The sequence below is a fragment of the Cheilinus undulatus genome, linkage group 14, assembly GCF_018320785.1.
Source record: "Cheilinus undulatus linkage group 14, ASM1832078v1, whole genome shotgun sequence".
NCBI classification, from domain to species: Eukaryota; Metazoa; Chordata; class Actinopteri; order Labriformes; family Labridae; genus Cheilinus; species Cheilinus undulatus.
In genome coordinates, this window is record NC_054878.1 from 8,059,246 (window position 1) to 8,082,870 (window position 23,625).

A 23,625-nucleotide genomic window follows, 5' to 3' on the forward strand; every position below is an offset into this window, starting at 1 on the left:
TTGCTATACTGGTGGCAGCCATTGCTACCGTCTTATACAGCCAAACCTTGCTCGCAGCTACCGCCTTGTTCCCTTCAAATGATACTGATTGGTCAGGTACGTTCTCAGACCTGACACGGTTGTTTCAGATTGGATTCTTGCAAGATGGATGTGTCTGATGGCAGACGTGGAATCTGGCCAGTCCATCCTATGCATGGGTAGCTCTAGCTCTGGGCCTCTGCACTGTTCAGTCTTTGCAGAAATGTAGCTTCCTGTGTTTTAGCTTCACCCACTGAAACCATGACAAGCTGTTTTCATAGTCTGAACAAACTCTTGTTTACAAGCTCATCTTCATTCTGCAGCCTCTTCTTCTTTTCCTTATCTATCTCTGCCTTCCCCCTTCTATGCCTTTAATTTAACATCATCATTCCAAAAATGCCTCCATGTCTTCTTTCATGCTGAATGTCGTCAGATTCTCAGTAAAGTATGACAATTTCTTCTGAGAGCTATATTTCACCTGTGATGAGCTCTGAGCCCCGGCATCTCCTCAGAGCTCCATCCCTCTTCCTCATGGAGTTAATAACATCTGTGTGTGTTCTGGTCGGGGTGAAGGTCAGCGCCGACATGATTTCAGCGCTGCTCTATTTCGAGTTATCACTAATAAGAGGCAGCAGCAGCAGCCACATCTCACACTCCGCTGTCACACTGACACACCTGATCAGCCGTCTGTTCCTGAGAGGGCCGGAGCTGTTCAAGCCTCAAGGTTATGAAACCTTCACAGACCAGCTGGAACAGGAAACTGCTCGTGTTTAGAGAGATGGCAGCACTCTACGACATCTGGGAGAGTATGGTAGTGTTGACTGCCTCAGTACGTGTTGGCATATTTAAACCTGGTGTCTATTTTACATATGGTAGGGTATAAATCAGTGCTTCTGAACCTGAAATGCAGAGCTTAACCTGAAATATGAGGGTTGCCTGGAAAAACAGATTGTAGCAAAAAGTCTATGATGAAGAGAATGACCAAGTGGACGTGCAACCGTATATTTTTTTTCTAGCCATTTAGGTATTTTTTTATTTTATGAGATTTTGTCTCATTTTTCATCATCTAGGGCAGTGTTTCCCAACCATTTTTCCTTGGAGTCCCCGCTACAGGTACGCAACAAGAGCTGAACCCCCCCAGGACCCAAAATTACACACTGCTGCCAAAAATCAACATAGATTTGAATCATTTCAGTGATAAAATCCTAACAAAAGGCTTATTCAAGCTTTTCTTATCATAAGATCCTTAAATAAACTACTTGATAACTGCTTTTTCATGGTTTTAGTCAATATTCACAAATCTTATTCTAGCAGCCTTGTGCCCCCCCTAAGATTTTTGTTGTCCCCCCGGGGGGTCCCAAACCCCAGGTTGGGAACCAGTGTTAAACCACTGATCCGGTTGGGTGACCTCAGAATTCCATCCCTGCTTTTAGCTGATGATGTGGTTCTGGGGACCTCCAGCAGGCATTGGGACGGTTTGAATGTGAAGCAGTCGGGATGAGAATCAGCACCTCCAAATCAGAGGCTGTGGTTCTCTACCGGAAAACAGTGGATTGCTCCCTCCGGGCGGGGATTGAGTCCTTGCCCCAAGTGAAGGAGTTCAAGTATCTTGGGGTCTTGTTCACAAGTGAGGGTACAAGGGAGCGTGAGATTGACAGGCGGATTGGCACAGTGTCAGCAGTACTGCGGGCGTTGTGCCGGACCGTTGTGGTGAAGAGGGAGCTAAGCCAAGAGGCGAAGCTCTCAATTTCTACCTCCCAGCCCTCAACTATGGTCATGAACTCTGGGTAATGACTGAAAGAATGAGATTGCGGATACAAGTGGCTGAAATGAGTTTCCTCTGGAGGGTGGCCTGGCTCAGCCTTAGAGATGGGATAAGGGGCTCAGCCATCCAGAGGGAGCGAGGAGTAGAGTTGGTGCTCTTTCGCATCGAAAGGAGCCAGTAGAGGTGGTTCGGGCATCTGATCAGGATGCCTCCTAGCCGCCTCCCATGGAGGTGTTCTGGCACATCCGGCTTGGAGGAGACCCAGGGGAAGACCCAGAACTCACTGGAGGGATTATGTATCCTGTCTGTTCCTAAAACACCTCAGGATCCCCCAGCAGGAGTTGGAAAGTGTCGCTGGGGAAAGGGATGTCTGGGTGGACTTGCTTAGCCTGTTACCCCCGCGACCCGGCTCCAGATAAGCGGATGAAGATGGATGGATGGATGGATGACTGGCTGGATGGATGGATGGCTGGATGGATGGGACCTGAAATTATGCTTGAAATAATCAGCAATGTAAGGTGGCGTGTTAGTTCGTTCTGGTGCAGCTTTTGAGGTCACACAATAGGGGCAATGCTTCAAAATGAGAGAGTGAGGGAGGGCAAATCTGGTGACAAAGACGAGTAATCCTCTGTCTCATTTCAGATCAGCTATGAAGGCTAGGTCTAATGAGGATATTACACTTAAATTAGGGCGTAGGCACATTGTAAGGACAATCCCTTAAATCTTGTATCTCCTATTGACTGTACAAATTCCAAATGCAGCCCAAAAATGTATTAATTTGGTGGTAAAGATGCAAATTGTTGAATATTAGGCAGTCATTTGTCCTCCTCAAGCACTGCAGACTTTTTAAACCAACAAAGTCGAACATGCTTTATTAAGACGCCTTTGCGACTGAGGGTCCATGACCTGGTTACCTTATAAATCAATATACAGGAGACACATCGTGCTCAGTTTGAGTGAACATACTGTATGCTGTTTAATGTTCTCCCATGCAGAGGCTGCAGCCTCCCTCACCATCTAATCAGACGCTGGCTCGGCCTCAAATACGCCGCGTCCTGACTGAGGCGTATTAATAAAGCAGACGGTATGTTCAAGGTTATTACTGCTGATATATTCCTGTGACTGAGAGGCAAAGTCAGTGTAAATTGTTGAGGGAGAGAAATATTAGATTCACATATTACTTCTCTCTCATCATCCACGGCTTTAACCCCGCTGTGTGATATCATGAAACCCCCTGAACTGCACCTCTGCTAGAGAGCAGCTACAATACTGTTTATTATTTATTCTCATTCTGCTTTTTTCCATAGAAAATAAATGCAACACGAGTCTCATCTTTCCACCTGTGTTGTGACCTAAATTCAAAGATCCAAGTAAGATCCTTCCAACACCCCCAGTCATTTAGTAGGTTAAAGACTATTCACATGGGATTAGTATTACCTAGAGACATCTGGTAATTTGTAAATTAACCCCTGACGTCAGTGTTAGTGGCAGTGAATTAGAGAAGTCTGTAATTGAATCCAATCGACTGACTTTTCTGAGGTGCTGCACTACAAAAACAATAGATAGCATTCTGTGCATTCTTGTTTTTAAATTCCATACAAAAAGAAAAGTAGTGCACCTTGCATTCTGCAAGTGACAGTGCCTTTATGTACTCATACTGTTTATCAGAATCTACTTTGGATGAAATTTGTACACAAAACCATGTACACTATATTGCCAAAAGTATTCACTCAGCCATCCAAATAATTGAAATCAGGTGTTCCAATCACTTCCATGGCCACAGGTGTATAAATCAAGCACCTAGGCATGCTGACTGTTTATACAGATATATTTGAAAGAATGGGTCGCTCTCAGGAGCTCAGTGAATTCCAGCGTGGTACTGTGATAGGATACTACCTGTGCAACAAGTCCAGTAGTGAAGTTTCCTTGCTCCTAAATATTCCACAGTCAACTGTCAGTGGTTTTATAACATAGTGGAAGTGATTGGGAACGACAGAATCTCAGCTACCAAGTGGTAGGCCACATAAAATGATGGAGCGGGGTAGTGGATGCTGAGGAGCATAGTGTGCAGAGGTCGCCAACTTTCTGCAGAGTCAATCACTACAGACCTCCAAACTTCATGTGGCCTTCAGATTAGCTCAGGAACAGTGCATAGAGAGCTTCATGGAATGGGTTTCCATGGCCGAGCAGCTGCATCCAAGCCATACATCACCAAGTGCAATGCAAAGCGTTGGATATAGTGGTGTCAAGTACGTCGCCACTGGACTGGTCACTGGTTGTTTTTCAGGAGCTGGGCTTGGCCCCTTAGTTCCAGTGAAAGGAACTCTGAATGCTTCAGCATACCAAGAGATTTTGGACAATTCTAAAATCACTAATAATATCACTTAAAAGAAACCCTGCATGATCAGACAAGTTCATCTTGTCAGATAGATATTTGTATCTCTTATATGTATATTGATATAAATGCGTATTTCTGCATTTCGAGTAAATTTGAGTTTAAAAACTCACCAGCAGGCTGCAATGATTAGGTCCGCACTGGTACTGTGACGTCCCTTAGAAAGAGCGCTCCTCACCAGTCCTATGCAATAACCATTTTTTCAGGCTGGCGTTTTGCTGCTTCTGTCATAACAGGCATGAGTTTGCAGCATGTTGGCTTTGTCTCCCTGCTGTCAAAGCCCTGTCTTACCTCAACAGATCTCCCTACAAGTGACTCAATTTAGTGTATACTGGAAGCATGCAGGTAGCTTTTCAAAATAAAAGCATGATGTACAAATGAAGGGAGTTTCTCAAAAAAATGCTAAAGTGGGCTTTTACTTTGAAAAGTGCAAACCAGCTGTGTTTTCGCACTGTGTTTATCTTTATTTGCAACATTTTGAACCGTGTGGAAACACAAATCTTTGTAAATAGTAGGACTTTGGGAAACAAATTTATCAAGCAGATGCATTTTAGCTGGTGGCCTTCATCTGGTTCATCAAGAAACTGATTTCAAACCTATTCTGTGGTCATAAATACTTGCTACAAGAAGGTAAATATGGCTCTGTATTTATCATTTTTCTGTCTAGTCTGACCGCTTGTGGTGCAAGTAAAAGAATGGGAGACCTCAAATCTCAAATTTCCTGTGTATGAAATGGCAACATCTCACTTTTCGGCACCCTTCCATAGGGGTGCCAATCTTACCTAACCGTACCAAAAAGGTGGAGCTACACACAACGATAGGGGCTGCACTGACATCACGTCAGCGCGCAACTCAGCTGCTCGCCTCCGGTCTTTAAACACGGAGGTCTGAGCTGTGAGAAGCGGGCGAAAACGGGAGAAACATGGACCAATATCTGCCTAAATGGGAAATATTTGGACTTGACAGACATCCAAACTGTTTCTTAGTCTATGGATATTGGTATCTGGCCACAAATCAAGTTTCCTGATGTTTATCTGGATGATTTTAAGTACACAAAGCAGAGCCCAAAGGCTCGCATCAGCCTGGTCTATCCACGATGGATGAGAAACTAAATTAATGCAGAAGTTTAGTCAATACAAAGCCTTTGAACAGGTCATTCTCATCTGTAACTAGTTATTAATCTACTCCTTACGTTAGATAACCTGTGAAAACATCGCTCTGTTGTTGTTGAACGGGCTCGTAAAACTTCAGGCTGCAGACTACTTTAAAACAAGATCAGTGCACCCCAGATTTCTAACTTAATCTAGCTTTATTTTAACACCAGCTGAACTTTTACTTTATTTGTAATGCAGCGAATTCTCACAGTACAGCTCTAAACTTTCATGTTTTGTCGAATAAACTGTTCTAGACTAGATATATTCACATATTAACGCAGCATTACGACTCAAACCGTCTCTGTACACGTATATTCCATCAGCTGAGGATCTTTACTGACAGCGGTTAACATCATTAAAATGTAGTTATTTTTTTAAAAAGCACTTTTAGCTGAAATAAAGCTGTTTACTGCTTATTCCCTACTGATTTCGGTCACTCATCCTTTCTATAACTCTGCAGCTGGAACAGCTGACTGGCGCTGTCTGACTTCACATGCAACTATTTGGGGGTTTAGCGTACCAAACCATACCAAACCGAACTGAATCAAACCGGACCCCCTGATGGAAACACGGCTTAAGTGCCTTATTGCATTGGTCACATCCATCAAAGTACTATGTTTAAAGACTTATTATTTTGTGCTGGATTTGATGTCATTTTGAATCATGTTGAGAAGCTGTGATTTTACTTTTGGGATAAAGGGTCCTTCCCAGAAACATTTTGGGATAAATGAAATCTCTTTTAATGCTATTCTATTCACTCTTGAACTGCTCTTTGCAATTAAAATTCATTTCTTTACCAATAAAAAAGTATTATTAGAAGTATACTTCATGTGTGGTGCACACCTATCATGACTCTGTCTTGAAGCCCCAGTCAACTGCCTTCCTTTGCCTAGAGGTGAAGCAGCCAGTGGTTGAAGTGCTACCAGGACTGTTTTTCTTCTAGTGGACAAATATAATATTTTCAGTTTAATAAAAGCAGCATTTTAACCACAATTTGGCTCATTAAGTTGCTTTGAATAAATACAATGTTTTTTGACTTTTGGCTTTTCAAATCAGCTAAAGTGGACGACAAAGTTTTGGACTAAAATAGGGTGAAATACATTAACATTACTTCAGTTGGTTCACCCACATCATGCTCAAGCAATCTTCAGAGTACACCTTAAATCAGAACTTACCTGTCCACCTGTCTCTGTAATAACAGCACATACATGTGGTTCTTAGGCTCGCTGTAGCTTGGTGTCCATATGCTTGCTTTCTGGCAGATGACCTCAAATTAGACCATCTCTTTATGTGGTCTGAGCGACTAGATATCATAATATCTTTAGTATTAATTGAAGTGCATTCACACCTACCACTAAGGATTACCTGAATGTCCAAAAGAATATTAATGCATGTTAAAAAAAAAAAAAATGAATGAACAGATTTTTAAACCATAAATCCAAAGTATTTCCCAGTCCTTTTTTGGATGTATTCGTGTTTCAGGCTTAGTTCCTGTTAAATAATGTATAGAGCAGCGGGAAAGATTTAAAGAGCTCTTTTTGTTACGGGTCAGGTCCCTCCCTGTTCCATCATGACACTGTAATTAGGAGGATTTTCAGTTTCCTATTTGATTCATCATAATTACACTGCAGCAGATCATCTCAGGGACATAAATGCACAACCTCACTGTGATTTTTTTACTGGCCACTGGCTATAATTGACCTCAGTGGCTTTTCCAGTCATAAGATATCCATGAATTAAGAGATAGTTAATTGCATCATTCGGATCGACTGGGGCCCCGGGGCCTTTATTCTCTGCTCCAGCGCTATCAAGACTGGGCTAAAGCTTTACTACAAACTCCTGCAAAGTTACACTCAGCTTCAATCAACTCTGAAGTTCATTTCAGAGGAAATGTGCGCTGTCATCACTGCACGGGTGCATCCATTAGATCCTCATACATTTTTTAACAAGCTCTGTTCCCAAACAGTGTACTCTTGCAAATACAAACAAATACTCCTTTCACCGTGCTGTTGAGCGACTCCTGATATTTAGACTTTAATTAGTGACAGCTTGCTGAGGGCGTAGAAATGCTGGGTCATGATGTGCTGAGCAGACTCTACCTACAGGTCAATAACTGGAGAGGGGTGGGTTTGGTTTTCTTGTAATTCATTTACATAGCTGGCTAGCTTTAATCCTTAATTTCAACACCGATTCTAACAGTCAATTACTATTTTTACCCATCAGCACTTGCTACAAAGTTTGGAGAGCATACCTGGGCTTTCAGTTGATGTGGGGGATGACTGACCCACAACGGGAGCCAGCATTGGTAGGGTTTCACTGTCTGAAGACAGTGGAAGCTACTCATTTAACTGAGATTTTCATTGTTGTTTGAGTCTGTAGGGTTCAACAGAGACTACAACAAACTGAACTAAAACTAATTTCAGCTCAGTTTTCCAATTCGAAAGATGAAGTAAACATATGGTAAATGGACTTGAGCTTGCATAGCACTTTCCTAGTCATCTGTTTACTCAAAGTACACTATATTGCCAAAAGTATTCGCTCACCTGCCTTGACTTGCATATGAACTTAAGTGACATCCCATTCTTAATCCATAGGGTTTAATATGATGTGGGTCCACCCTTTGCAGCTATAACAGCTTCAACTCTTCTGGGAAGGCTTTCCACAAGGTTTAGGAGTGTGTTTATGGGAATTTTTGACCATTCTTCCAGAAGCGCATTTGTGAGGTCACACACTGATGTTGGATGAGAAGGCCTGGCTCTCTGTCTCTGCTCTAATTCATCCCAAAGGTGTTCTATCGGGTTGAGGTCAGGACTCAGTGCAGGCCAGTCAAGTTCATCCACACCAAACTCTCTCATCCATGTCTTTATGGACCTTGCTTTGTGCACTGGTGCACAGTCATGTTGGAACAGGTAGGGGCCATCCCCAAACTGTTCCCACAAAGTTGGGAGCATGGAATTGTCCAAAATCTCCTGGTATGCTGAAGCATTCAGAGTTCCTTTCACTGGAACTAAGGGACCAAGCCCAGCTCCTGAAAAACAAGCCCACACCATAATCCCCCCTCCACCAAACTTTACACTTGGCACAATGCAGTCAGACAAGTGCCGTTCTCCTGGCAACCGCCAAACCCAGACTCGTTCATCAGATTGCCAGATGGGGAAGCGCGATTCGTCACTCCTGAGAAGGCATCTCCACTGCTCTGGAGTCCAGTGGTGGCGTGCTTTACACCACTGCATCCGATGCTTTGCATTGCACTTGGTGATGTATGGCTTGGATGCAGCTGCTCGGCCATGGAAACCCATTCCATGAAGCTCTCTATGCACTGTTCCTGAGCTAATCTGAAGACCACATGAAGTTTGGAGGTCTGTAGTGATTAACTGCAGAAAGTTGGCGACCTCTGCACACTATGCTCCTCAGCATCCACTGACCCTGTTCTGTCATTTTACGTGGCTTACCACTTGGTAGCTGAGTTGCTGTCATTCCCAATCGCTTCCACTTTGTTATAATACCACTGACAGTTGACTGTGGAATATTTAGGAGCGAGGATATTTCATGACTGGACTTGTTGTACAGGTAGCATCCTATCACAGTACCACGCTGGAATTCACTGAGCTCCTGAGAGCGACCCATTCTTTCACAAATGTTTGTAGAAACAGTCTGCATGCCTGGGTGCTTGATTTTATACACCTGTGGCCATGGAAGTGATTGGAACACCTGATTTCAATTATTTGGATGGGTGAGTGAATACTTTTGGCAATAAAGTGTATTTTTACACCACAGATCCACACATTCAAACCCTTCCATGCCACTCACTCTGCATTCACTCACTGATGACAAAGGTCTGATAATCGGCCTTTAGTATTAACTAATCCCATTCAAATGAATCCATACCCATTTACACGCCAGTGTTAATTTGTCGACAACTACTATGACTAAAATAACTCATCGACGACCTTTTTTCCATGACGAAAACTAAACCAAGACTAGCCAAAGATAGATCTGTGATGACTAAAACTGACAAAAACTAGGTTTAGTTTTCGTCAAGATGGCTAAAACTAGGCTAAATGTAATTTAGTTTTCCTCTGACATAAATATCCATGATATTTTTCCCCTGTGGGTAAATCTGTCAAAAAACAATGCATCTTTATCTCCTTTACCTCTTAGCAGAGAAAACAGGGACCCCAGGTTTGGCAGGGTGAATAGAACACACTATCATGATTTGGTACCAGATTTAAGCAAGAGAATAAATGCTTGAACTAAAAGTAAAGACTAAAACTTAAGGACTTTTTTTTTAACTAAACCTAGGCTAAAATTGTTTAAGTTTTTGTCGACTAAAAGTAGACTAAAACTGAAAAGGGTAGAAATGACTAAAATGTGACTAAAACTACAAGACGTGATCAACAGACTAAGACTAAAATTAAATATAGCTGTCAAAATTAAGACTGTTACATGCCAACGACAAAGAAGTGGGAGCAAAGTGTCTTACCTAAGGACACATCGGCACGTCACTGCAGGAGCTTGGGATCAAATTTACAACCTTCTGATTGTAAGACAACTTTTTCATTTATCTACTGCATGGATTTATGTCACATTCATTGGGGGAAGCTCCCATAGGAATCTGTTGGGAAGGGCAGCATTTTTCAAAAAAACATTCTTGAAAGCTGATTGGAGGAATGTTCCATCTGTCACACTCGTGATGGGCCAATCAAATGGTAAATTGTAAATGGACTTGAGCTTGTTAAGTACTTTTCTAATTATCTGACTACTTAAAGTGCTTTTACACCGCAGGTCACATCTACTCACTTAAACATTCATTGTTTAATGGAAGAGGTTGCTATTGAGAATTGGCCATGAGTATTAGCTAATCCCATTCGTATGCTTCCATAATTACATGTCACTGATGCAGCAGTGGAAGCAAACTGGGGTTAAGTGTCTTGCCCAAGGACACACGGACATGTGACCGAAGGGGCTGAGGGTCAAACCCACAACCTTGTGAAACAATGACACTACCTGCTGAGCAACAGTTGCAATCAGAGCACCAAGATAAAATAGCAGACATGCTGCTGCTGCTGTAGTTGTGAGTGGTGTAAATAAATGGTGGTGTAAATAAACTGATGCCAAGTCTGGTCAGGAGATGTACAAGAACATCTATGCCAAGACAAGCTTTCAGTGTGATTCTTCGTTCTTGTTTCAAAGAAAAATGTGGTCCGGTCTGGTTAAACTGCCACTTTCCTACAGCAGCATCTGAGCCAATACCGCAGCAGCAGCCATTAGGATACACCAGCAGACCCCACCTGTAAAGATCACAAACCCATGCTGAAGCAAGCCAGGTGCGGAGTGAAAACATCTTTTCTGTCATGAAAAGCTTTCACAGTGGCTCTTTTCTCTTCATCAGAAATATAGTCTGACAATCGGACGCTGTGGCTAAATCAGAGCTAATTGCTCCACTTGCAGCTGTTGTTAACAACCACTCACAGAACAATTAACCACCACCCTGTAACAATCCCAAACTCATGCCGAAGCAGGTCAGCAGAAGAGCGAAAACATCTTTTCTATCATGAAAAGCTTTGAGAGATGTTTTACTCTTGCTTTCATGCAGAAATGTTATCAAGTTCTGATAAAAGTGTTGCTACATCTGAGCTAATGATTGCACTAGAGGCAGCCATTGCATTCAGCTAGTATAACTAAACCCCGCCCATAGCTAACGCCTCGTTCTACTCAAATGAAGCTGATGGGTCCGAATAGCGTGCTGTATGGTACAGACATTGTGGATCGGAACTTTTCAAGATGGATTTATCTAATGACAGACGTTGAACCTGGCAAAACCATCTACTTTGAAAGGTTAACTAACTCTACCTGCTGAGTCACAGTCGCCCTGTGACTACGCCAACCGTAGCTTATCTAATTATCAGACATTAGATGAACTTACTTGGGTGAAAAACTTCCTTTCAACTCTTCTAGTCAGGGTCGGTCTCTTCAATATATCTCTGTAGAGATGAAGGAGGTCAGTAAAACACTGGTTTTTGGTAAGGCAGGGAACTCGGGGTGGGGAGTGATGCAGGCTGCAGGCGCCTGTGAGTCGCATACATGTCCTGAACAAGTGTGATTCCCACTGATGACAACATTAGCTATCGTGTGTCACAGTTTTCACACCTTGACCACCAGGTAACTTGGGATCTCTCCTGCTAACCAGTCTCCTCTAAATTTTCTCTTCTCTCATTTTTCCTGCTGACTTCATCTGTAGAAGCTCTTCTTTGTGATCCCAATCATAAAATAACTACTAGTTTCCACAATAAATGGCACCCAAGTGGAAACCATTAAGTTTTGTTTTAGTTAAGTTTTTTGTTATTTCATCTGACAAAGCCCACGGACCCAAACAGCTGATCAGATGACGATACACTGAAGTGGAAGAACACAGAAGGCCAAAAGTTGCATTGCAAAATAGCCCCAAACGCAGAGGCCAATGTTGTTTTTTTGGCCCATTTTTCCCTGTAACTTGTTAAATTGTGCGGATCAGCTATACCTGATAGCCTAGCATCCCTGCCAGTACTCTGAGCCCTTCTTTTTAAAAGGGACAGTGCTCACTGAAATCTCTAGAGGCTAATGCCACTACTACTGCCAAGTACCTTATTCAACCCAACTTCAAAAATACTGATACATCTCTTTCAGGAATCCATAAAAAAAGTGTCACAGCTCTTTTTATTTTACAGAAGCACAATGCTGACCCAAACATTTTTATTACTGGTCATTTGTACTAACAACTACTGTTTTTGTTTATCATAGAAGGATGATTTGTAAGTCGAGAACCTTTTGAACTGAAAACTGACCATCTGTTGTTGTTGGTATATGCTCATTTCAGAGAACATTTGCAATCCCAAGAGGTAGATTTTTTTTATTTCTACCACCGTCTGCTCATCTTCACCTCCCTGAAGAAGGCCGCTGCGACAGAGCTGCTCATACACTCGGCTCCTACTGCTCCTGCTGCTGGTGTGGATCAGCCTTAAGAGACGCTGGCTGCCTCCCTTAACAATGCTGCCCCCTGAGCCCTGTGTGGATTATAATGAAGATACAATATCCACACTGCCATGGACCTGCTGGCCTCTCCTCTCATCAGGCCTGTTGGCTGATGTTCCAGCCGTGCTGAACACCGCCAGTTTGAGTCGGCCCTAATCACCCTCTCCAGAGGCCCCGCATGAAGGTGAGAGTGAGCATCAAGAGTGTGTTTTTTACCACCACGGTGCCTCGACACAGACAACAGTCATTATCCTCAGTGTCTCACAGCTAGTCTTTTTTTTTTTTTCTGCAGATGAGCAGCGGAAAAAGACATCTGTTTTTGGGATGGCTCCATCCACTGGGACTGATATTTGGAGAGAGGTTGAAAGACTTTGTTTCTAAAATGACAGAGCCTGTGGACTGCAGTTTTTAGCCATGTACAGGACTAAAAGGAGCAATAGAAAGCAGTGTTTCCCCTAGGGTTGCGGTGTGTGTGGGGGTGTGTGTGGTAGTTAGTTTTTATTGTCTTTTTTCGGTTATTTTTGTTGTATTTATTATTACAAACTTGTTCTAACCTCAGCGCTGCATGGCGGCACAGGTGTTAGTGCCGTTGCCTCATAGCAAGAAGGTTCCTGGTCGCTTCCAGGTCAGGGCCTTTCTGTGTGGGGTTTGCATGTTCTCCCCATATATACCTGGGTTACTCCAGGTACTTCGGCTACCTCCCACCACCAAAATCATACTCGTTAGATTAGTTGTTGACTCTAAATTGCCCGTAGGTGTGAGTGTGAGCGAGCCTGGTTGTTTGTCTCTATGCATTAGACGTTGCAGCCCGTCCAGGGTGTACCCCACCTCTTGCCCAATGACAGCTGGGATAGCCCCCCCAACTCCCGTGACCTGAACATGTAGAAAATGGATGGTTGATAAATGTCTTAACCCCCATGGAAGTTAGGGAGCAGAACCAAAAGGTTCTATTGATGGAGACAGGGCAAAAAAGGGCTGGTAAACTAATATCCAGGTAGGTTTGACAACCTCCACATGGAAGCAATCTAATCTTCAGACTGCTTCTGAAGGGTGCATTTCTGTCTGGGTTCATAACTAAAAAATGTTGAGACGGACAAATCCTACATAGAGCTAGAAGTTTCTGCCTGGTCAGAACCTCTCTAAATTGTCCGTTGAGACTTGTGCTGCTTTCTTTCATTGAAGGCCAAGCTAGATCATCCATCTATGATCCATCCTCCTTCCTCAATAAATGTGGAAGGGTTAATGCTCGACAAGGTGTCCCATATTCAGGGATTAATGGATGATGTCGGTGCCTGAACTGTCTGATGTGCAATCATATTTTTGTGTCAAAGCAGTGGACGTTCAGATGGCTTATGGACCAACAGATTCCTCTCTTTTTATGGTTCCTTACTACCAACCAATGTAACTCTGACAAGTGTTTTAAAGCAAAAGTAACGTCTTTAATGTTTTACACTGACTTTTTTGCATTTGAAGCTATGCATCACATATAAATTAATTTTATAGTCTGTGATGTAAACCTGTCTGCCTTTCTCACTCAATGTGGACTCATAAAGAAAACATAAAAAATACTGAGACCACATGCCAATACCATACAATGTATAAATACTGAGTTGTGGAAACTTAAAAAGATAAATATTTCAATGAAAATCTTGGATGACTTGTATTTCTTACATTTTTGCTTGAAACTAGTGGCTATAGATGGCTACTATAGCCCTTCTATCTGAATTAAACAAAAATGAAATTGGGCATTTTTATGTTGTTAATATTTCAATCTTCTATTCACATTTGTTGGAGGGAGGGCAGTTAGAGTCAGTGTCGACACATTTGACATGCACGTGTGTCACTCAGCAGCCAAGGTCGAGCTTAACAGCATTTCTTTTGTCCAGGCCTTTGCACCCCTGGTAATACACCCAGCAACCACCAACAGCTTTCAGGTGCTTAGAACATACACACGACAGCCAGGGGGTTGTGGCAACCCTCCTAACCGCCCTAACAGTACCCTAGGCTATGTTTAAGCACCACATCTACCCATAACTCCACCCTAAAGCTGTGGTTTTTGTTTAATTTTCATCAGATTAATTTCCCATGCCCTTGGTAATGTACAAAGACATCCAGAGCATGACCTGGGTTGTGTCAATCCACCTTCCTGCCCAATGGGGCCCTCAGATGGGCGCACTCGCCATTGCATGCCTTACTTCAGCCTCAAATTTTGGCCCAAACATGCCTAAAACTTCTGCACAGTACTGTACATTGCATAATAGAAATCATTATTATATGTTGAAGCCACACCATAGCATACACCAGAGGTTTTCAATCTTTTTTTGCCCAAGGCAAACCTGAGAACAAGACAAAATTTTAAGGCCAACCAAAACCATATCTCTTTCATGTTACAGTAAATCCGGGCAGGCTAGAGAGTCAAGTGCTGTCATATAACTGAGATCAGCTGATCTCGCAAGCCCTCATCAGCTGACAGCAAGCTGATACATTTATTCAGCCCGCTATTAGCAAATCGCACTCATGCTGCCATATTTAAAGTGTTCTTGCCTGGCTATGCTTTGCTGCTCCTTCTGCAAGCCACTTTTTACAACCCTCCTCCACCCCAGCTCCTCCTTTATTCTGCCTCTGTCTTTATGAGTGTCATTATTACCTCTGCCAAGGAGGTTATGTGATTGGGTAGGTTTGTTTGTTTGTTTGTTAGTTTGTTAGCAACATTACTCAAAAAGTCATGGACGGATTTTCATGACATTTTCAGAAAATGCCAGGAATGGCATGAGGTAAAACTGTTTCGATTTTTGGACTGATCTGGATCACTGTCTGGATCCAGGAATCCAGGAAAAGGATTCTGTACTATTGGGAGATAGGGCTAATGGCGGAGGTCTGTGCTGTTACAACTTTAGACCAGGATATGGTGGACATGAGTAACTTCAATCTCAGCAGCATGTTTTGGTATGTTTCTTTTCAAAGATTTGGAGTTTATAGAGTTTGAAAGACGCACACCCGATTGAGGAGACGAGTCGGAGCGTAACAGAGAGAAAGACAGCAAATTGTAGCGAGAATACTTACAATGCTGGGAGGAATAGAGGAATATTCACCCTCTGCCATGACTTTCTGTCGCCCGGTGAGACCATGGGTGCTTCCACCATGACAGTCCACGCATAATGAAGCCAATGCTTTGCCTCACTGTGTCTACACCCCACCGGGGAGGGAGTAATCAGCAAATTAGATTTTGGGAGTGATCCAGAGCACTGTCTGGGTCAGGAATGTTTTTAAAGGATTCCTTACTATTGGGTGATAGCGTTAATGGCAGAGGTCTGCACTCTCTGAGTGCTTTTCTAGTGCTTTCATGAAGCCTTGGTTTTTTTTTTGCTGCTTCTCTTCCTGCCCCAGGCTTTCCTTGTAGGCACAGGAGAGGCAGGGACATGTGGTGTTCTTGCTTGATGCTTTCCATGTAGACTCGTGGAAGTGTCATACCATTTGAGAACCACTGGCATACACCGTAGCTACACGTAGCCCTACACAGAGGCCTACACTCATAGCAGGCCCGCACCTCCTCAAACCCTATAATTGGTCAACTGTGTACCATTGGGTGGCGTCAGTCTCTGAGAATGTTAACAGGCATATTGTGTGTGCTCTAGAGTGCAATGAATGGCTGTAGACAGCAATACTACCATAGATAGATATAGATAAATACTTTATTGTGATTCAAAAAATACACCACTGTGCAATTGAATGAAATTTCGTTGCATCGGCTCCAGAATTACTATGGCCTACAACACTTAATTACATGACAAGTTAAAAATAGCTGTAAAAAATATACAATAAATACTATATCTAAAAGAAACATGATAAAATGCGTTCCTGCTGCTGATCTATTTCACTAAGATGCACCCACTGAAATGCCTTTAAATAGTGCAGGCCTCAGCTATTAGAGTTTGTGGTGTGGAGTTTAAAGTCCAAAACCATTTGAGTTTAGCAGTCTGATTGCGTGGGGAATGAATCTGTTGCAGAGCCTGACCGTTCTGCATTTCAGGCTGCGATACTTCCTGCCAGAGGCCAGTAGGGAGAACAGACCAGGATGTGGGTGTGTGCTGTCCTTGATAATGTTGTTCGCTCGCAACAAGCAGCGTTTGAAACCAGTGTCCTGGATGGAGGGAAGTTAGGTACCAATGATTTTTTCTGCTGTCCTCACCACTCTCTGAAAGCTCTTCCAATCTATAGCTGAGCAACTGCCACACCACACAGAGATGCAAGTTTTCATAATACTCTCTATGGTGCTTCTGCAGAAACTGTACCAGTCAAAGCTCCTTGTTGACATTTGAAAATATCAGGCATATATTTCTTAATCCATGCCACGTCTCTCTCTGTGACCGACCAAGTAAAGCAATTCCTCTCCATCCTCTTCCTCAGCTGATTCAGTAGCCTTGCTCTCCCTCCCTTCCTCTCTTTGCATCTTTGCAATTACAGTAGTATAATCAACTGCTGCTCAACATTTATTACCTCCAACTCCAGCATAATAGTTTCAGCTGCAATGATTTCCTGAACACAGACGGACAGGGAATGTGGCTATGAGACCGAGAACCTGGCATAAAAGTCACACTGGGTGAAGTACTGGACAGAAACATGGTGACACCAATGCACGAGTATGTAGAGCTCATAACAGCACAGACTCAACACAGAAGCATTAACCAGGATCAAGTGTGGAGACCAGGACTGTGCGTGGAAGTTTTACTGAATGGTTACCTTGTGTGTAATCCATAATGCTGTTTACAGCCATTTCCCGTTCTTAACTTTCTGCACCTTCAAACACCTTGTAAACTTGTTTTTAAGTGCACTTTAGAGTAAAGTTTACTTACCTCTGTATTGTATACAGGCCTTTTGGCTAATGTGATCAGCTGCTCAGCCTTTCAAAAGCTTTCATACATCCCTGAATGTACACAAAGGTATCCGCCGGAATCCATTAGCAGACGTCTCGTCCCGGTTTTAAGAACAACTCAGCGTCCCTGCAGGGTAATGAGCAGCGTCCTCAGAGAAGCAGGTTAATGTGTTTTTATTGCCGTGTTGAAGCTTGTAGAGCGGTGATGACTCACTTTTATTTACCCTCCAGATGAACTGCTTTTTATAATCTGGATCAATCTGAACGCCTCAAGTCTTGCCTCTTCAAATTGTGTCCCCATGTTTTCAAATATCACACTTCAATAAAAATGATGGCTGGAAGAACAAAAAAGTTGAGATGTATCATAAATACCTGGCATTAAATGAAGGTCAAATTGATTTCTGAAGGTATTTGTATGTCAGACGTCTGATTGTTCCATGCAAAAACATCTGAGAGGAGGAAAGCAGGAAGTCAAACATGGCCGTATCAACACTGGGGTGAGAAATTAAAAGAACAACCAAATGTGTTTCTGTGGAGTGTCGGGTTAATTTACTCCACCTACCAGAAAGTTTGACTTGAGCTCAGCACAGCATGGACTTAGAGCTCTTACAACAAATCTACCTGTTAAGGTGGGTTCTACATGGTGGGTCTTCAGTCCAGGATGACTGAAAGAGGGCTGTGAGTTGTTTGAAATTGACATCCGGTTTAAAACTAGGTTCAGGAACCAGAACCGGCATGGAGCCCTGCAGGTCTGAAAGGCCTATATGACGGATGATTGACTGGCTTGAGGTGGTGATGGATCAGCTAAAGGAATTTGGAAGAGCCGAGACCTGGATGGAGGAGTCAGATGATGGTGTCTGGGTACATGAATGAAGATGTATGTACCCAGTACATATACATATGTTTAGAGGCGTGGTCTTTTTTCCTGAACCAAGTTTATAAAACTGGAAGAAGTTATCTGAATACAGAACTGCTGCTGAGTTTAGCACCAAGAGCTAGCTGATCTGTTTGGCCTAAAAAACATCATTATACATGAAACAGGACCTAATAGCACATCTAGTTACTTTACATTTCCATCTAAAGCGGCATTAGTTGCATGTGATGTACATTCGAGGAGTTGTGTCTCACTTTGCCTGCTCAAATCTTTTCTCCACACCATGCCAGTGAGTTTTCACAATCATAGGTCATTCTGATCAACTCTAGATGGGACAAATGTACTTGCACTTATTTTGTCTAAAAATAACCAGACCCAGAGTAGGGCACTCAGCTTTCAGTTTCTGTTTTTTGTCTTGAACTGAACTTGCATCACAACATGTCAACTTTTATTTTTTGTCTGTATATTTTCATTGCCCTTATGTGCAATTGTTTTGCCCCTTTTTTGCCACTTTTAATCAATTTATGCTGCTTCAAGCCGTGTTTTTGCTACTTCTTTTTGCCATTTTCTGACAATTTTTGCCACTTTTATTCTGTTTTTGCAATTTTTTCACCAGTTTTTGCCTCTTTTATCCTGCCTTTGGCAATTTGCCCCCTTGCCATTTCTTGCCACTTTCCACCCATTTAAGATGCCACTTTTTCCATTACTGCCACTCTTTGCTGCTTTTTGCCCACATCAGTCACATTTCATTCATTTTTTGCTACATTTTTGCCACTTTATTTTACCATTTTTGCCACCTATTAGTCATTTTCTGTCACTTCTCACTCATTTCTTCCACTTTTTCTCCCATTTTTGTCTCTTTTCACCCAGTTTTTGCCATTTTATGCTTATTTTACCCATGTTCACCCATTCTTTTGCCCCTTTTTGCCACCTTTAATCATTTTTGCTGCTTTAAGCCTATTTTTTGCCTCTTCTTTCTGCAATTTTCAGTCAATTTTTGCCACTTTTATCCTGTTTTTTGCCCTTTTCACCAGTTTCACCCAATTACCTACCTTCTGCCTTTAGTTGCATGTGATGTACATTCGAGGAGTTGTGTCTCACTTTGCCTGCTCAAATCTTTTCTCCACACCATGCCAGTGAGTTTTACAATCATTGGTCATTCTGATCAACTCTAGATGGGACAAATGTACTTGCACTTATTTGGTCTAAAAATAACCAGACCCAGAATAATGCACACAGCTTTCTGTTTCTGTTTTTTGTCTTGAACTGAACTTGCATCACACAATGACCCCAAAACTGAGGTACAGCCCAAACCATGACCTCTCTGCACCGAGATTTCTGCTCCAACAAAAGATGACGCACAACATTGCCCCCTTGGAGGCCGGTGTACCGGACGCGCGGCTTCAGCAGGCTCAACTGTCTGCGTCAAGTTTTCACAATGAACTCTTTACCCCTCTCGGTCGCTCCCATTGCGCTCTGACTGTGTTAACAAGCAATCATTTAGAGAGAAAGGCTGCCAAAATGTTGCCCACTCAGGTGAACATCCCTCTGCAATAATGCATCTGGGATTCACGTGGGTGGAAATACATCCCGTATCTGCTGGACTCATTTTCTCCCACTAACTCACGTTAGGGAGAAATGTCTAAATTAAACTGCTTTGACCTTTAGGTAAAGTGAAATACCACTGCTCTCATTATTCTCAAAGATAGCTGCAGGCAGGAGGAACATATATATAAGCTGTTTTGTTGGTCACACTTTATAGCGAGTGCAGAGGCCTGCTAGGCTTATATGACATGCCTTTGTCATGACGCACTCTCTCTGGCTTAAATACAGGCAGCTTTGCTAATGCATTTCTGCTATTAACAGCACACATATGAAATAATGCAACCTCTAAAAGCCTAGGTGCTGTTTTACAAGCTGCATTCTAAGGACCTGAACAAATATTACAAATGACTTTTTTCCATGCTAAAGGCAGCAGGACACGTCTGGTCACCTTGGTCTTCAAATATGTGATCCAGGGGATTTCTCATGACTTCACTGTGAGAAGGATTAGCTCTTAACAAGAAGAATAATATGCAGGACAAAGAGGAAAGCAGGCTGAGTTTTAATACAGGAGCCACAGCTGAGACAGCCAGCAGCGGTTTGACAAAGATTTTCCTGTTATTATTCACTGGCATACATATTCATGGGCTGAACTCACGGGGGGCAGGCTCATGGATCTACCAGGGATGAGGTCATGTTATTATAATAGAAAGACAGAGGACGGCGGGGGGGTGAAGTTTGGAGATCCTGGGCCCGTGACTGGAACATGTCCTCGAGGTGTAAGACGATCGTTTCACTGCGGGCTGATGGCCAAGAAGTAAACACGGCCTCGGTCCAAACTTTTCAAATACAGCAGCACTCTGAAATACAAGGAAGCCCTCTTTAAGTCTGTTTGGACTTAGAAATAAAGATAGAAAGAAACAGGATCAGCTCTAGACTGCTTTGACCTGTGGGGCATAGCATGTTAGAAAAAGCTGAGGATGAAAAAAATGAGAAGAAAAAAACTATCAAACAAATAGATAAGATAGAAAAATAAGAAAGGAAAGATATTGGACAAAGAAAAATAAGACAAGACAGTGTAACAACAAAATGATCTCGAATTAAACCAATTCCCATATTTGGCAGGTAATTTATGATGTTAAATCTTGAAAAAACTGATGGGTTGGTCAGATTTCACACCTGTCATCAGGATCCATCTTGCTTGTTCCCAGTCTGAGAATAAATGGACCAATCAGCATCATCTGAGTGGAAGCGACACAGGTGTGGTTTAGTTGAAGTTACTGCGAGTCTTTAACCCAGTGATCCTCCATGTCTGGCTCTTTTTCTGATGATCTGTGGCTCTTTTATGTCCTAATTTGAAATATTATTCCTTAAAAACTATTTAAAAAGGGAAACTTTGACCTCAGAAATTATCCGTTGCAAGTCACATTGATCAGTTTGTTTTCCAGGCATTAATTGTCAGATTTAATTGTCAACCTTTCTTTTTTGTCACCCAGTTTTTTTTCTCTTTTTTCCTGCTTTTGCAGTTGCCCCCCTTTGCCATTTTTGCCACTTTTCACCCATTTAAGATGCCACGTCTTCCCATTGTTGCCAGTCTTTGCTTCTTTTTGCCCTTTTTAGTCATGTTTTATATATTCTTTTACCACTTTTTTCAACTTTTTGACAATTTTTGCCACCTCATTTTTTGTCACTTCTCACTCATTTCTGCTGCTTTTTCTCCCCATTTTTTTGTCACTTTTCACCCAGATTTTGCCATTTCATGCCTATTTTACCCCTGTTCACCCATTCTTTTGCTTCTTTTTGCCGTTTTTTTAATCAATTTATGCTGCTTTAGCACATTTTTTGCCACTTCTTTTCTGCCATTTTCTGCCAATTTTTGCCACTTTTATCACATTTTTTTGCCTTTTTTCACCAGTTTTTGCCTCTTTTATCCTGCTTTATGCAATCCCCCTGCCATTTTTTTTGCCACTTTTCACCCATTTAAGCTGCGTTCTGCCATTAAATTTCAGTTTTTACCATTTTAGTCACTGTCCATTCAATTGTTTTGCAACATTTTTGCTGCTTTTTGACCCTTTTTTCCACCACTTAATCATTTTTGTCACTTGTGTCTGCTGCTTTTTCTCCCCATTATTTTTGTCACTTTTCACCCAGTTTTTTGCCATTTTATACCTATTTTACCTCTGTTCACCCTTCTTTTGCCCCTTTTCACCACTTTCTCACATTTTTGCCAGCTTTTACTTATTGTTTTTGCCACTTTAACCCATATTTACCACTTTTTCACCACATTTTTTACCATTTAGATCATGGCTCTTGCAAAGGCATTTTCCACTCTTTTGCTGAGCAGGGTTGAGTAACACTGCTTTACCCCTTAAGCTGACTGTGGCATATTTAATACACACTTTCATCTAACACACTTTTAGACCTCTATCTAATCAACATGATTGATAAACTTTTCAAAAACCTTTTGAGTACAATCAGATAAATGATAAAAATGTCTCCAGTAGTTTATCCATTACCAAAAACACCTAACACATCAAATGTGATAGAAAAAAATATATGTGAAATTTGTGTCAATTTCTCTTCATTGGATTTTTGTAGAGGGTTAAATAAACATCTCAGTTCCCAAAAAATGAAATCTTTCTGGCTTTTTTTTTAGTTATCAGGCTTTAAGGGGTTAAACAATGGTAATCAGTGAAAAGGTTCTTGTGGGTTGAGCTATATTGGTGATTTTCACAGAACTAGACAACATTTTTTTTATTTATTTAAGAGCAAAGAAAATAAATAACGGCTTTTCATGGTGGTAAAGACATTTTTGCTCTCCTGACCGGCTTTGATGAGAGAATGATTTACGGACTGGCTCCACTGATCGTGAACATTCATGGATTGGCTTCCTGTCAAACATACATTATGTAGCTGACTTCTCTGCCAACTCTGATGACCTGATTAGCCTGTAACAAATGTGGAAGAAAAAATACACATACAGTGACCCTCTTAGATTTATATTTTTCTTGTTTCATAGGTTCTGGCATTCCCAAACATCCGTGGGGTGTTACCCAGATGGATGTGGCCTTAAGGACAATTTCAGCTCACACCTTGAGGGGATATAAACCTTATTTTTCAAACATCAAATTCAAGCTTTTGGCTTTTTATTGCCTAAAGAAAAAAGAAATATTGAAAAATTCGCCAACATTGCATAAATAATTACTGTGAAGAAAATTAAGAAGTGAATTCACCTGAAAGTCCCAGACTGCATCATCACGCAGAACGATACTAATGATTTTAAATGAGTGAATTAGGCCTTTGAGTATTACGATGTGGCAGCTTTACTGATTAATGAATGCTCTGAAGTGCAATATTATTTCAGTGAAAAAAGCTCTGTGTCTCTTTATCACTGCTTTAGCTAATTGTGCTTCTCTTGTAACATGATTTCTACAAATGAGTGTAAGAGGAGTGGGGTTACGTGCCAGAAGATGCATTGTCTTCCTTTAAATGCCCCATTAGGCTCCAGCTAAAGGATTATGAGAGTCCTCATTAGTTAGCCTATTCCTCACCCTGACATGCCATCTCTTCTGGGTATCCGTGCCGTCAGGGTGCTCTGAACTGTGTTTAAACAAGGCCGGGGCCGTGTACCAGCGAGAAACCGAACTATGAGCAATGTCTGAGAAGTGTTCAGTGAAAAAAGGAAAGTACAGTGTTCTTTCTGTATTCAAGGTGTCAAACTCAAGCTGCTCTACCTGCCTCTTTTTTCTCTGTTAATCCAAAACGGTTTTCCTTGATTGGAGGTGTCATTTCTTCACCAAAGCAGCACTCGGTGAAAAATCTGGCAGAGAGAGAGGATTAATGACTAATATGCTCCCTGTAATAAAGATGTCTGCTTCTATTTTTGCTCTCTTAATTGGAAACTGATCCTCACAATGGCAAGTTTTCATGAAGATGTTGCAAAAGAGGCTTAGCTTTCAAACAGCATCAGAGGTTGTACAGCTTAGCGGGCCT

The 23,625-nt window shown here is 42.0% G+C and overlaps 1 protein-coding gene across 1 annotated transcript in view; it reads left to right on the top strand.

Annotated features, from left to right (window-relative positions):
* Positions 1-603: 603 nt before the first annotated feature.
* LOC121521807 (serine/threonine-protein kinase pim-1-like) overlaps positions 604-23,625 on the top strand; it is an 81,016-nt gene continuing 57,994 nt past the window's right edge. Inside the window, exon 1 of the mRNA XM_041805974.1 lies at positions 604-742. Coding sequence (XP_041661908.1) covers positions 604-742 — 139 coding nt within the window. The remainder of the gene's footprint in view (positions 743-23,625) is intronic.